The sequence below is a fragment of the Mustela lutreola genome, chromosome X (assembly GCF_030435805.1).
Source record: "Mustela lutreola isolate mMusLut2 chromosome X, mMusLut2.pri, whole genome shotgun sequence".
Lineage (NCBI taxonomy): Eukaryota > Metazoa > Chordata > Mammalia > Carnivora > Mustelidae > Mustela > Mustela lutreola.
Window position 1 is genome coordinate 36,771,918 of NC_081308.1, and position 14,350 is coordinate 36,786,267.

At 40.1% G+C, this 14,350-nt stretch overlaps 1 protein-coding gene across 13 annotated transcripts in view; it reads right to left on the minus strand.

Annotated features, from left to right (window-relative positions):
- Positions 1–14,350, minus strand: part of CASK (calcium/calmodulin dependent serine protein kinase) — a 358,718-nt gene that overhangs the window by 120,664 nt on the left and 223,704 nt on the right. For all 13 annotated transcript variants that reach the window (XM_059158566.1, XM_059158573.1, XM_059158569.1 and 10 more), the window contains exons 6-7: positions 7,978–8,080; positions 1,399–1,574 (exon numbers count right to left, since the gene is read on the minus strand). In XM_059158566.1, the coding sequence (XP_059014549.1) occupies positions 1,399–1,574; positions 7,978–8,080 (279 nt within the window). The remainder of the gene's footprint in view (positions 1–1,398; positions 1,575–7,977; positions 8,081–14,350) is intronic.

A 14,350-nucleotide genomic window follows, 5' to 3' on the forward strand; every position in this document is an offset into this window, starting at 1 on the left:
TAACATTACTGAGGAAATGAAAAGAAAACTTAACAGGCCTCAGAGTTTTGTTGGAGTCTGGTGCTACACGGACCTGTGTGTCTGGTTTTGCCAGGCATGGCTGCAAAATGAAACAGGGCTTGTGTTGAATAGAAAGTATGGGTTTCAGTAACATGGGGCAGAAAAAGAACTCCCCCAACATCAGCTGTGCGGAGCTGGTATACAGCACACATGCTCCCCCATGTTTCCCGTAGACAGCATTTGAGTCTTTGGCCATACGTGGCTGTATAGGGCCACAGAGTGTAAGAGCTGGGGCAGCGAGACCGCCCTTGAGCTTGTTTATTTCCAAGCATTCCTTGGGTCTTTTTGGTATAGCCACTCAGAGTGTCACTGATGAATTTTTAGTTTTTTAATAGGGAAAGTAATAATATGTTAATCACAAGTCTGTGAATAGTCTATGCAGTTTCCAAGCCACAGTAGCCAAAGAAGAGCAAGAATGTTTAAGTCCCACCACATGGCTCTAAATTATATTATGACATGCAGTTGTGATTCTGGCATTTCAGTTTATCCTGGGATGTAAGTGGCCAATTTTTCAGCTGTGCTAGCTGACTACATCAAATGGAACAACATGTGTGGTAAAGCAAAAATAAATAAATAAATAAATAAAGGCAGATACTAAGTGTGAAATAAAGAATTACTAAATCACTGGGATGAAATTTCCATTTTCACTTTGCAAACTAGGCAAAAAGCTTTAAAAACGAAGCCCTTTCCTCCAGTTACACAAAGGGCCAAAGAAGTTTATTTTCCAGCTTAGCCTAAAGAGGAGATTTGGTCACTGCACAGAGAATGGATACCTTCACATCTGGGCTCACATCTGTTGTGAACACCTCACCCAGGGTAAAATAAAAGGTCAAATTCTATCACAATAAATTCCAAGGGTCATTCCAAATTCTTCCCCTGAACTAGAATTTTATTTGAAATAAGTAGGGCACTAAACAGGGCAGTTTTGCTAAAAGGACTGGCTTTGTGAATCTAAGGGCCCAAGACTTGGAACTATTGACTTGCATGTACAGATACTGTATCAAAGAGACCAGGGTCCCTGTTTTTATAGCCTAAACATGGGGTCGCATTCCAAACATGTGGGACAGAGTTCAGCTGCAGCACAGAGGGAGGGGGAAGGCCAAGGTCGTTTCAAAGCCAGTCTCCTGTCTTCTGCCTAGATGACAGTGCAGCTGATAGTGATTCAGAAATTTGCTTGAGGTCCATACTGTCTAAAAAGGCTAGGGCATCAATGACGTCAGCAAAGAACTATTCTCTGACTGGGTAACTATGTGATAATCAGGAAGTCCGGATAGTGACTTCCTATTTTCCAGAATAATTTAATCTCAATGGAAAAATAAAACATTCATAATATATTACCTTATATTTTCCTTTAATAATGCCTTCGAACAATCTTTCCTTGGTTCCATAAAAAGGCAAGCAACCACTTAGCAGGATAAAAAGGATCACGCCACAACCCCAGACATCTACAGGTTTTCCATAAGGCTCTCTTTTGACGACTTCTGGGGCCATAAAATGAGGTGTTCCAACGCGTCCTACATTTAAAACATCAAGGAAAAATGTTCACATAAAATGGCGTTTTGTTCCTCATATGAAAACTGAAAATAGAACAGTAATAGTCTGAAGGAAAAGTATAACAATATAAACATTCTCTTACTACCACCTTTCTCTTCCAAAAAAGGCAGAAGGAAAAAAATTATTTAATCACTCTTGAAAATATTGAGCCCAGGATTGTACTTTGTTGTCATCGTCGTCTTTTATTTTTTTCCTTAAAATTTTAAGTCATCTCTACAGACAGCATGGCGCTTGAACTCACAGCCGTGAGATCAGGAGTCAATGCTCACCACTGAGTCAGCCAGTGTCTTTCTAACACTGGTACTGTGTATTTTATTAAGCCCGGTGCATGGTACTTACCTATTTCTTGTTTAATGAAGAAGTTGTTTAAATTTTTTAATTTTTACATTTGAAAATCACTAAAAATACAGAGTAGGGGCAGGGCTGCGAGGGCAGGAGTGAGAAGACAACTTCTGACTGCCAAAAAACTACATCTAATGCAAACTAGATCTACAAACTACATCTAATGCAGAGAACTTTCCTTTAGAATATGACCCAGAATCTGAAATCCTGTTCAACTGTTTTAGGAATCAATTGTAGCAATTAACAATGCTTGGTAATATTTTGTTCTATAGGATTTTTTAAGCTTCCTCTGAATGTTAACATTTAGCGAGAATGAGAGCAGACACAGAACTTAAAGCAAAGCAAAGTTATGAAGCTCCTCTCATTCAATCTCCTTTGGCCTCTACCTTCTTTAAAGAGTTTTCTCGCACCCCCACCCAGCAATATTAGCTTTCAATATTAGCTTTCAAATAACTGATAGCAGTTATTTGCACACTGGTAATCATCTTTAACTCAGTCTTTTCTTCTCTTGTGTGTAGGCCCAGCCTTCTCCTCCTTTTCTTCCTCCTTCCCCTGCACCTTCTCTCTCATCACATGGAGTCCAAGGTAGTTTTTACTTTGAAGACTGCACAATATGTTAGCTAGAGCTCAGAACTGTGGTTTACAGTTAAAAAAAAAAAAAAAAAAGACCTTACAGATCTTCTAATCCAGCTAGAGAAAACATACCATAAAATCCAGTTAGTGACTGTCAAAACTCGGTTGGGATGGTGAAGGATAAACCAACTCTTACATTGTGAACTGGGGATATTCCTTTACTGTGGATCATTATGGCTCCTCTCTTCCCACATAATGGAAGAGGTTAACTTTGAAGTGCAGAGAATGGAAATATTTTCATTTAAAATATGCAGTAGAGCAGTGAGAACTGTAGTGGTTAGAAGGGGAGATTTTTATTCCACACTGCCCCATCTTGCTTGCTCTGGTAACATAAAAAAGCTCAAATGATGACAGCTAAGCTTTGTACTTCATGAAAAGCCTTGGACAGACCTGGGCTGCTGAAGATATTTGCCTCGTGCTGATGGCAGGAGCTGGGAAAAGCAGGGCCAGAGATCAAGGTACCAGTGAGGGTGTGGGTGCTATGGCATCAGGCTGGCACCTTCTTATATTTGGGATGATGTTTTGAAATTCAACTTGACTCCTACCACTTCCTACACAAGAAAGAGCTGAACAACTCAAAAAGGAGGTTCTCTCCCTTTATCTGGACCAAAGACTATCCCTTCTGGAGAAATAGTGTTCATCCTTAGGGAACATACATGTCTTTTGGTTCAAGAATTTACTCACAGATGATGGGAGAAAGAATATATAGGAATGAAATTTTTACAGTATTTTGTGCAGATCAAATGTGAAGGACTAGAGTTAACCTTCAGTGTACACCAATCTTCCTGGACTCCTTGTTTGTGATAGTTTGACTTTTCCTTCTTTGCCGTCACTTGATTTTTATGACTTTGACTTCCTGTTCTTAGAATTTCATGGTCAATTACCAAACCAAATAAAATGTCACTGTGTATGACATACTTCAGATAAACATTTAAATATTTAAACGTTAGACTTTGGGATAATATAATAAAACCTCAATGCCTAGAACCTCAGGTAAGGAGCTGTTTTGAATAGCCAGGACTTGAATCTTTATACATCCAAAGCTTTTAAAAATAATTTTGGATGGTTCTCTCTTTACAATTTTCTTTTCTTTTTTTTTTTTTAAAAGATTTTATTTATTTATTTGACAGAGATCACAAGTAGGCAGAGAGGCAGGCAGAGAGAGAGAGAGGAGGAAGCAGGCTCCCTGCTAAGCAGAGAGCCCGATGCGGGGCTCGATCCTAGGACCCTGAGATCATGACCTGAGCTGAAGGCAGAGGCTTAACCCACTGAGTCACCCAGGTGCCCCTCTTTACAATTTTCTGACTTCTTTTATATAAGATGCTGCAAATAATGCAGACTTTTCTTGATGACTCCGGATTGTCTTGTGGCTATCAAAGAAAGAACTATGCTACAGAACAGGAACACCCTCAGGAACTTCACAGATAAGCAAGGATTGAGTTCTTCAGTATTAAAGGAGGGTTGTGCTTTCTACATTTTGGTATTGCTCAACGTACTTTTTCTGTCAGGCTTTCGTGTCTTTTCTCTCACTGTGTTTCTTCTAGCCTTGTCTTCTCCTAATTTGTTGCATAAAATCTGCTATTAACCAGAATCTGATCAGCAAGCAGGCTCTTTCATTTAGTGACAATTTCCCAAGTTCCTGCTTGGGTTCTAGACACAGCGGGAGATACTGTGGACATACAGAGGGTTAAACCATGATGCTTCTTGCCCTCATAAAGCTCAGTCTTTGATATGATTACAAGTCCCTGCATAGAATACTACATGGAGGTATGCAGCCCAGATAGCTACAGTAATATGGAAGAGAAGGAATAGGGTTATCGAACTTGGGAGGGTGAAGGCCAGCTTGCTTTTAAGGAGGGAGGTTTGTCAGCTCAGTCTCTCAGTCTTCAGGAGCAGTAAGAGTTAAACAGATAGAGAAAATGACCAAAGGTATTCCAACCAGAGGGAGTAGCAGATGCCTGGTATGAAGGCACATGAATCCATAGAACTATGAAAAATGGCAGCATGCCAACTTTACAGAGTATGTTCTTAGATGCTCATTTGAGGGGACCATGAATGGGTATTAAGGTCAACAAATGTCTGGCTCCAAAAATAATTTTTTTGTAGGTTCTGAGTTGTCTTCTGGATAGATGAATTTTCCAAATAGCAGAATTTCAGATAGGTTAAGTGCAAATACATGTAACATGTAAGCGGTTTCTACTATATGGAACATATAAAGGAGAGAATCCTTTTCTATTTCCATTCTACTGAGTAATCAGATTCCAACTGACAGGAAAATAGTTTTCTGTTAATAAGCATTAGCAAATGAGCTAATATTAGAATAATTTCACAAGGACCTTAAACAATAAGAAAACTTTCTCTAAGAGAAATCATTTATCCCTTATCTATATATGTTGTATTTTTAAAGACGCTGTAATGCTTGAAGTAGTTATTTCAAGACTGTAAGGAAACATATGTTAAGACATGACATTTTGACCATCAGAAAGTATTTTAATTCTAGAAGCACTGAGAAAAATGAATTTTGTATAACTGATACACTGTAGGTTCAAAAACAGCTTTATAAACATACAATTTAGGAGAAAGGCTCAAGGATTTTAGGAAAGTAGATTAATGTGGAGAAGATGTTTAGATAAATCTAATGAGTCTGTTTTTCCCCTTCTCAAGATGCACCGTAAAATATGAAGCTGATACCATGTTGAATCCTAACAGGATATGGATCCAGATAAAGAGAAACAAAGCCATATGCATGGCTAGTATAGACCATATGAAAGGACATTTCATTTCACCCCCTTAGTCTTGGGGATGTAAACATCAGAAGTTACTTGTTTTAACTGTGTAGTCTTTAAAAAAAAAAAGATTTATTTATTTTTATTTGAGAGTGAGAGAGAGAGAGAGAGAGAGAGAAGCAGAGAGTCCCAAGGAGACTCCCTGGTGAGCGTGAAGCCTGGTGGGGCTTGACCTCATGATCCTGATCATGATCTGAGCTGAAACCAAGAGCCAGATGCTTAACCAACTGAGCCACCCAGGCGCCCCTGTAATTGTGTAGAGGTGATTCTGTACAAATGCCAGATTTGAGTTAGTTTAATAGCAACAACTGTATAAAAACAACGTGGGAGCTGTAATTGACTATAAGATCAGTATAAGCCAGTGGTGTTATGTGGCTATCCAAGAAGCTAATGCTATTTGGGGAGCCTAATAGAAATGTAAGACCCACAGCAAAAGAGGCAATAGCCCCCAGTTCCTGTGTGCTGGACTGTACCTATGGTTGTGCTCAGTTTTGGCTCCATCCTTTGCACACTGTGAGATTCTGTACCAGTTTATATGAGGAAGGGCTACATTAACCTAGCCAAGTTGATCTGGATAAGACTTTCTGGGTCCGTGATATCGTCTTTAAACACTGAGTGGTTATCATCTGGAAGGATTAAAATTCTTCAGCGTGGCTCCAAAAGTCACAATTAGCACCACTGGGTGGAAGTGATAAGATGACAGATTTCTGTTCAATGTGAAGATAAGTGTTTCAGTACTTAAGGAGCTTTCTAAAAATGTAAATACAGTTCTGGAACACATTGAATTCTTTGCTATGTGGGGAATTAAACTTGAGCTCAGCTTTTTGCTGGAAATTTTATGAAGGAAATGTGATCATTGGTTTTAAGACTGGGGAAGTTAAGGCCCCCTTGGAATCCTGAGATTCAGTGATTTTTTTCCTAAAGATTTTATTTATTTGACAGAAAGAGAGACAGCGAGAGAGGGAACACAAGCAGTGGGAGTAGGAGAGGGAGAAGCAGGCTTCCTGCTGAGCAGGGAGCCCAATGCAGAACTGGGTCCCAGGATCCTGCGATCATGAGCTGAGCTGAAGGCAGATGCTTAACGACTGAGCCACCCAAGCGCTCCAGACTCAATGATTCTATGATTAAATGATGTGCTACTACCTGATCCTATGATCAGTCCTAATCACAGATGGAAGTTTTCAATTAGGGAAAAAAAATCAGTTTTTAAAGCTATACTGAACTTGCTATTCTTCATATTATTGGAAATGATTAGCTTGAAAAGATGCAAAATTAGAAGAAAATCTAAACATAATTTTAGAGGGCAATATGATGAAATAACAATTTTAAGAATACAACTCTGACTCCTGGCTCATTTTTCAGAAGATGGTCTATGTTAATGTTGCTTTGATGTGTTAATAATAGTGTATCAAATTAGATGAAATATCCTGTGTAATGGATTGTTGTTTTGATATTTATCATTTGTCAGGTATTTGAACTTAATGTAAGTATTCATGGAGGATGACAGGTTCAAATATGTTCTGCAGGCATTTTTTATATTTTTTGAAGGCTGGCAGTATCTGGAGATGGAAAATTGAAGGCATTGACTAGAAGACTGATAATCTGTAGACTAGAGAACTAAGTCACTTGCAAAACTAAGGAACAGAACTAAAAACAGGGCAGCATTCTGTGCTCGAGTCTATTGAAGAGAATAAATAAAAACCCAAATTCTTGAATCTGGAATTAGCATCCACCTCTGCATGCTACTGGAGAGAATTTCTATTTTTAACTTTTCTACTTCTTTTTTCTGGCAGGGGAGTTTTCTAATTATGTTTTGCTTTGGCTAATAATAAAAATCAGTCTGCACTTACATCTGCTTGCTCTTCCCAGATACACAGATTGATGGCTTGGTCAGGACTCTTTCACAAATAAAAAGAGGAAAACACTATGAAATTAAACACTAGTCGCTAATGTAAACCTGAAAGTGGTTAATCTACATGTTTTAAAATGGACTTCATTTGGCCAGTTCAACTTCATTTTTAAGTAAGTTTTATGCTCAATGAGGGGCTTGAAGTCACAACCCCAAGATCAAGAGCTGTGTGCTTCACTGACGGAGCCCACCAGGTGCCCCTGGCCAGTTCAACCTTAAAAGTCGCTTTGCCCCAGATAACACCTTTATCCAACACTGTTTTAATCTCTGTATGCAGGGTCACTTATACAAAGAGTATAAGCACAGAGTCTATTCTTTTTTTTTTTAAGATTTTATTTATTTATTTGATACAGAGAGAGGCAGGCAGATAGACAGGTGGAGACCGTCTCCCTGCTGAGCAGAGAGCCCAATGCGGGGCTCGATCCCAGGACCCTGAGATCATGACCTGGGCTAAAGGCAGAGGCTTAACCCACTGAGCCACCAAGGCGCACCATATTCTTAAGGTACTAAAATTCTAGTCATAATTAACAGTTATTAAATTCAAAATTGTGTTAGCACCTTCTTGGGGGGGGAAGTTTGGGGAGATGGAATTGGTAGGAAATGTTGAGGATGGGCTAATATTTAGTTTGAAAGTTTTACACTAGGCTGAAAGTGACCAGGTTTTGAAGGAAATGTTTTAAAAAATGTTCTTACCTCCAGCTACAAGTCCAGACTCCCCTAATTGAATAGCTACCCCAAAGCCCCCAAGTTTAACAGGTGCCGAGTTTTCCTTTGAGGCCAGGAGAACACAGTGGGGCTGGAAAGAAAAACAGAAAAACAACAAACCAAAGATAAGGATTAATTGGACATGAGCAATTCAATTTACACAAAACTGAATAACATGACCATGCAGTAATACATTAAAAACTCCTGGAATTATTTTGGATGCTTGAATTATTTGTGCTACTCTCACTTCTGGTTGATTTCTCTAAAGACTTACCTGTTTTATCCAATGTTTTTCAGGAATTATTTCCTTCTAAGATTAGGTATGGTGCTAAGAATTACTCAGGAAGCAAGCATGTTAAAGTATGGCAGATGAGTTTTCTAACTTTTCAAGCGATATTCTCTCCTTTTTTTTTTTTTTTTGAGTGATAGTCTACATTTAAGGAAAAATATTTTTTTACACCTCTTGCCAAAATGTTTCTTGAGACCTCTGACTTTACCTACAGAGCCACTGTATCTTAGTCCTTGGCTCGTTCTTTGTCTACCTACCCTCCCACCATCCTCTTGCTTTTTTTTAAATTCATTCCATCCCTAAGTAAGAAGAGCCAGATTTAATGACTTTAATTGAACCTGGATCCCAGGGAGTTCAATGTTCTCCCTCATGTCTTTTCTCTGGACCTGCCCTTTGTCTTTGTGGGAATGGGAAGGGAGAGAGGTGATGACTTGGCTGGCCTCTGGTCCAAGGCAAAGCATCCTTCCCAAGGAGTAGCTGTGTGACCAGGTCTCCCTAAGAATCATCTGCCTCATGGTCACAATGAGAGTTTCTCTGTAGGACCTGGTCTCAGGAAAGCACTGAACTGTGCAGACCTTTGGTCTCTGCTCAAATACTACACTCCCCAATATGACTGATATCACATATGACCTGCTTTTAAAATATGGGTTCGTGAAAAAAAAAAAAAAAAGCAAGCTTCTTCAGGCATGGAAGAGAATAGTATTTTTGTTCTTTCCCATACTTGTTCATTTATAACATGACACAGTTTTAGCTCAGGTTTAGCCTGTATGATAGTGGCCCCCTGCCCCCCAAATCCAAAGCTCTGAACTGGTGCACCCAGAAAGATATCTCACGATACAGGAAAGTGGGAGGGATCCTTACTCTGTTCAATGAAAACAGCAGGGTTCTACTCTGGAAGTTATTATTCTTTTCGTCCAAAGACATTTAAAGACCTTATAATAGAGGCTCTAGCACAAAAAAAGATGAGCCCTTAAATATAAATGTGTGTGTGAGAGAGAGCGAGCAAGCGAGCGAGAGAGAAACAGAGGAGAGGGAAGGCAAGTGTACATGAATGGGGAGTGCACTGCAGCAAGACACAAAGTAGCCAGGAGGGCTTATGGGAGAGCAAGCCAAGCTCTGCAGAAAGCAATGGACAGAGCCTGCTCTCCTTAAGGACTTTCAGTTGGTTCAGAGATGGATGACAACAGACCAGAAGAAGACAGTGATAGTCCTAGCACGATTCTAGTGTGGGGGGTGCAGCACATGAACATGCCTAGCAAAGGAAGGGCATGATGTAGGAGAAGAAACTACAAACTAAACCTAGATATGGTCTCCTTGTCAGTTCTGTCACCTTATTAAGGAGAAGTAGAAGCTTAAATCAGAATCCCAAAGTATACCCTTTATAGTTTGTTGACTATATTCATTCTTAAGTTATGGTTACACTGAGATTTATGTAATTCTCATCAGAGTGTGGATTCTCTCATTCTCAATAAATCCTTAAGTCATAAAATTGGAGGATAGAAACTGAAAGAAACCAATACATATAAATGAATACGAGAGACTGGGTAGTGTTAAGTGCTACGAGGTAAAAGCTGGTGGTCAATGGTATGGGTCTGGACACCAAGGAGCTGCTATTTAGTAAGGGGATCGGGCTGAAGAAGGATCTGGTAATACTTGAACTTTGACCAGAAGGAAAGGGCAACACGGGTCATGTGGAAGCAGGTTTCCAGGATAGTAAGTACAAAGGCCTAGAAGCATGAGGAGGGCTGGTGTGTTCGGAGAAGAGTAAGGAAGCCAGTGTGTTGGGGGAAAAATGAGCAAGGGGAAGAGTGGTAAGAAATGTGATCACATGATCAAAGGCTCTATGGTCTGGGGCTTGAAGCCATGGCCAGAACCCTGGGTTTTATGCCGAATGAGATGGGAAATCACTGGAAAGCTATGAGCTGGGGAGCTTTATGAGCGATCTCAGGTTTTGAAAGAATCACTTGGGCTGTTGTGTGGAGAAGAGATTGCAGGGCATGAGAGTTGAAGAGAAGATACCAGGTAGGAGGATACTGTGGTTGTCCAGGCAAGAGAAGATGGGGATTTGAATTAGACTAGCGTGACAGAAGCGGTGATGGCAATTAGTGGTCAAGTTCAGGTTCTAAAGGTTAGGCTAACAGGAGCTGCTGCTGGATATGGGGTGTGAGAGAAGATGGTAGGTGTGACAACTAGGTTTCTGTTCTGAGTAACTGAATGAAAATGAAGATGCCGTTTACTAAAACTGGGAACACAGAAGACTTCATAAGAGGCATAAAGTATTTGGTTTTGTACAAACTGAGTGTAAGATCTTAAAAGGTGGGAGAGGGAAGGCTGGAATTAGAGATGTAAATTTGGGATCAATAGCACACAGTGTTTACAGTGAAATCACTCAGGGAGTGACTACCAGTAGAAAAGAGAAGAGAGAGGTGCCTGGGTGGCTCAGATGGTTAAGTGCCTGCCTTCCACTCAAGTTATGATCTCTGGGTCCTGAGATAGAACCTCACGTCCAGTTCCTGGCTCAGTGGGGCGTATGCTTCTGCTTTTCCCTCTCCCTCTGCCTCTCTCCCCTGCTCATTCTCTCTATCTGTCTCAAATGAATAAATTTTAAAAATCTTAAAAAAAAAAAGAAAAGAAAAGAGGTCGGAGGAATGAGATTTGGTACACAGCAATGTTTGAGGTCAGGAAGATAACAACAATCTAGCAAAGGAAAGAGAATGCCTAGACAGTGAAGCAGGAAGGAAATCAGAGTAGTGTGGTGCCCTGAAATGCTAGTGAGAGGCCATTTAAGATGAGAGCTGAGAACTGACCATTAGATCTGGCAACCTAGAAGTCCCTGATGATCTGGATAAGAGGGGTTTTGGTGGGATGATACTGACAAAAATCTCCACTGCACAAGGTTCAAGAAAAATGGGAAGAGATAATATGGAGATAGTAAATTCAGGTATCTCTCAAAACCTTACTGTACCAGGAACAGAGAGATGGGAATGGGATGTAGCTAAAAGAGAATGAGAGGCCAAGGAAGTTTCCTTTTTTAAAATTTGTTTTATTTTTTAATAAACATATAATGTACTATTAGCCCCAGGGGTACAGGTCTGTGAATCGCCAGGTTTACACACTTCACAGCACGCACCATAGCACATACCCTCCCCAATGTCCATAACCCCACCACCCTCTCCCGACTCCCCTCCCCCCGGCAACCCTCAGTTTGTTTTGTGAGATTAAGAGTCTCTTATGATTTGTCTCCCTCCCGATCCCATCTTGTTTCGTTTCTTCTTCTTCTTCTTTTTTTAAGATTTTATTTATTTAATTGACAGAGATCACAATTAGGCAGAGAGGCAGGCAGACAGAGAGGGAGAGAGAGAGAGGAGGAAGCAGGCTCCCTGCTGAGCAGAGAGCCCGATATGGGGCTCGATCCCAGAACTCTGGGATCATGACCTGAGCTGAAGGCAGAGTCTTTAACCCACTGAGCCACCCAGGTGCTCCTGTTTCACTTATTCTTTTTTTTTTTTTTTTTTAAAGATTTTTTTATTTATTTGTTTGACAGATAGAGATCACAGGTAGGCACAGAGAGAGAGAGAGAGAGAGAGAGAGAGAGAGAGAGGAGGAAGCAGGTTCCCTGCTGAGCAGAGAGCCCGATGTGGGGCTCGATCCCAGGACCCTGGGACCATGACCTGAGCCGAAGGCAGAAGCTTAACCCACTGAGCCACCCAGGCACCCCTGTTTCATTTATTCTTTAAGGGAGTTTCCTTTAAAAAACTTATTAATATTTGCAATTAGAGAAAACAGATTTATTAAACCTCTGAGTACCCTTTTAAAATATTTTATTTATTTGAGAGAAAGAGGGGGAGAGAGAGAAAGAGAGAGAGAGAAGCAGGCTCCCTGCTGAGCAGGGAACCCGACTCAGGGCTTGATTCCAGGACGCCAGGATCATGACCTGAGCCAAAGGCAGACACTTAACCGACCGAGCCACCCAGGTGCCACACTCCACCTCCCAGCTTTAATAGTTACTGACATTCTGCTGTTCTTACTTCACTTATCCCCGTTGTTTTTTTTTTTTGTTGTTGTTGCTTAAGTCTTTTAAACCAAATATCATTTCACCTGTTATTAGTTCAGTATTTATAACAGATGACTTGAGAAAATAACCATATTATCACATCCAATACAATGAACAATTCTTTAAAATCACCTAATACCAAGCCACATTCAATTTTCCTTGACTATCTCAAAGACTTTTTTTTTGTTGTTTTTTACAGTTGGTTAGTTCAAAATGGTATTTAAGGTTCATACATTGCATTTGATGGTCATAGGTCTCATATCTCTTGACTCTATATCATATATTCCTCTTACCTTTTTAAAAAACATTCATGCCATTGATTGACTAAGATACTAGCTAATTTCCCCTGTGATATCTCCTACAATCTGGCCTTGGCTAATAGGACCTACATGGTGTCATTTAATATGTTCCTGTGTTTTTTGTAAATTGGTAGTTAGATCTAGAAGCTTGACTAGATTCACATTCAATTTTAGATTTTTTAATGCTAATACTTTAGTTTTTTGTAGCACATCAGGAAGAACATGATGTCTTGTTGCCCTACTTTTAGCGACAGGATTGGTCAGGTATTGTCTGCCTTGATCCATCTTTACAATGTTCACCACTGGCTTTTCTTCCATGATTTTAGCAGCCAGTGATGCCCAGCTCCATAACTAGGCGTTCCAAAATGGAGATTTTCTCCAGTATTTGTTATGAAGACTATCAAAAACAGAGAACCGAAAGAATTGTAAATAGCCACATACTCACCACATAGATTCTACAATGAACATTTTGCTGCGTTTGTTTTATCAACTATCTATCTATTCATTCCCCTATCCAACCATCAGTCCATCTTTTCACTCTAATTCAGCACATGTCATTAGAGTTTAATATATTTTTTTTAAAGAGCAAGTGCACATGTTGGGTGGGGACGGAGGGGCAGAGAGAGAATCTTAAGCAGACTCCACACTCGAAGTGTGGAGTCTAATGTGGGGCCTGTTCTCATGACCCTGAAATCATGACTTGAGCCAAAATCAAGAGTCAAAAATCAAGAGTCAGATGCTTGGGCGCCTGGGTGGCTCAGAGGGTTAAAGCCTCTGCCTTTGACTCAGGTCATGATCCCAGGGCCCTGGGATCAAGCCCTGCATTGGACTCTCTGCTTGGCAGGGAGCCTGCCTCTCTGCCTACTTGTGATCTCTGTAAAAAAAAAAAAAAAAAAAAAAAAAAGAGTCAGATGCTTAACCAACTGAGCCATCCAGGTGCCCCTTGAGTTTAATATTTAAAATTATGTTTAAGGCAAAATTTACATGCTGTGAAATGCATAAATCTTAAGAGTACCACTGGAGAATTTTGACAGCATAGAACTGTGTAACCTGTATCCCTATCAAGATGTTATCATCCCAGAAACCTCCCTTGCCCTCTTACCACTCAACCTCTGCTCCCACACCCCTAGTGCAAATGACTATTCTGTTATTTGCTTATTCTGAAAAAAAATAAGTTTGTTTTGCTTATACTAGAACTGCATATACACAAAGCCATATAGTATGTACTCTTTTATATAAGGCTTCTCTCACTCAGCCTGTTTCTGAGATTCATCCATTTTGTTGTGATCAGTGGTTCATTTCTTTTATTGCTGAGTAAATATTCCCTGTATGAATATATCACAGTTTGTCCATTCTCCTATTGAGAAACATTTGGGCTGTGTCTAGTTTGGGGTTATTATGAATAAAGCCACCATGAACGATTTCCAGAATAAGTTGGTTGCCAGGTAAACTCCAAAGGTGATCAATGAAGGATTTTTTGGGTACTATTGTGAATTTATAGGTTTGTATATGTTTGATACATTTAACCAATTATAGCCATTATTCATTTTGATGCTCAAATTATCCCATTTTCTAGCCATCAGGAGCTCCTTTAAGTCAGCTCTCATGCCCTTTTGTAAGACTCTAAACCTCTGCGAAGTTCCTTGCTTTTAGGCAGAAGATGTCCGAGGTTTGTCTTGTGCATTTCTTGCCCCACATCTGGAACAAACCATTTCTCCA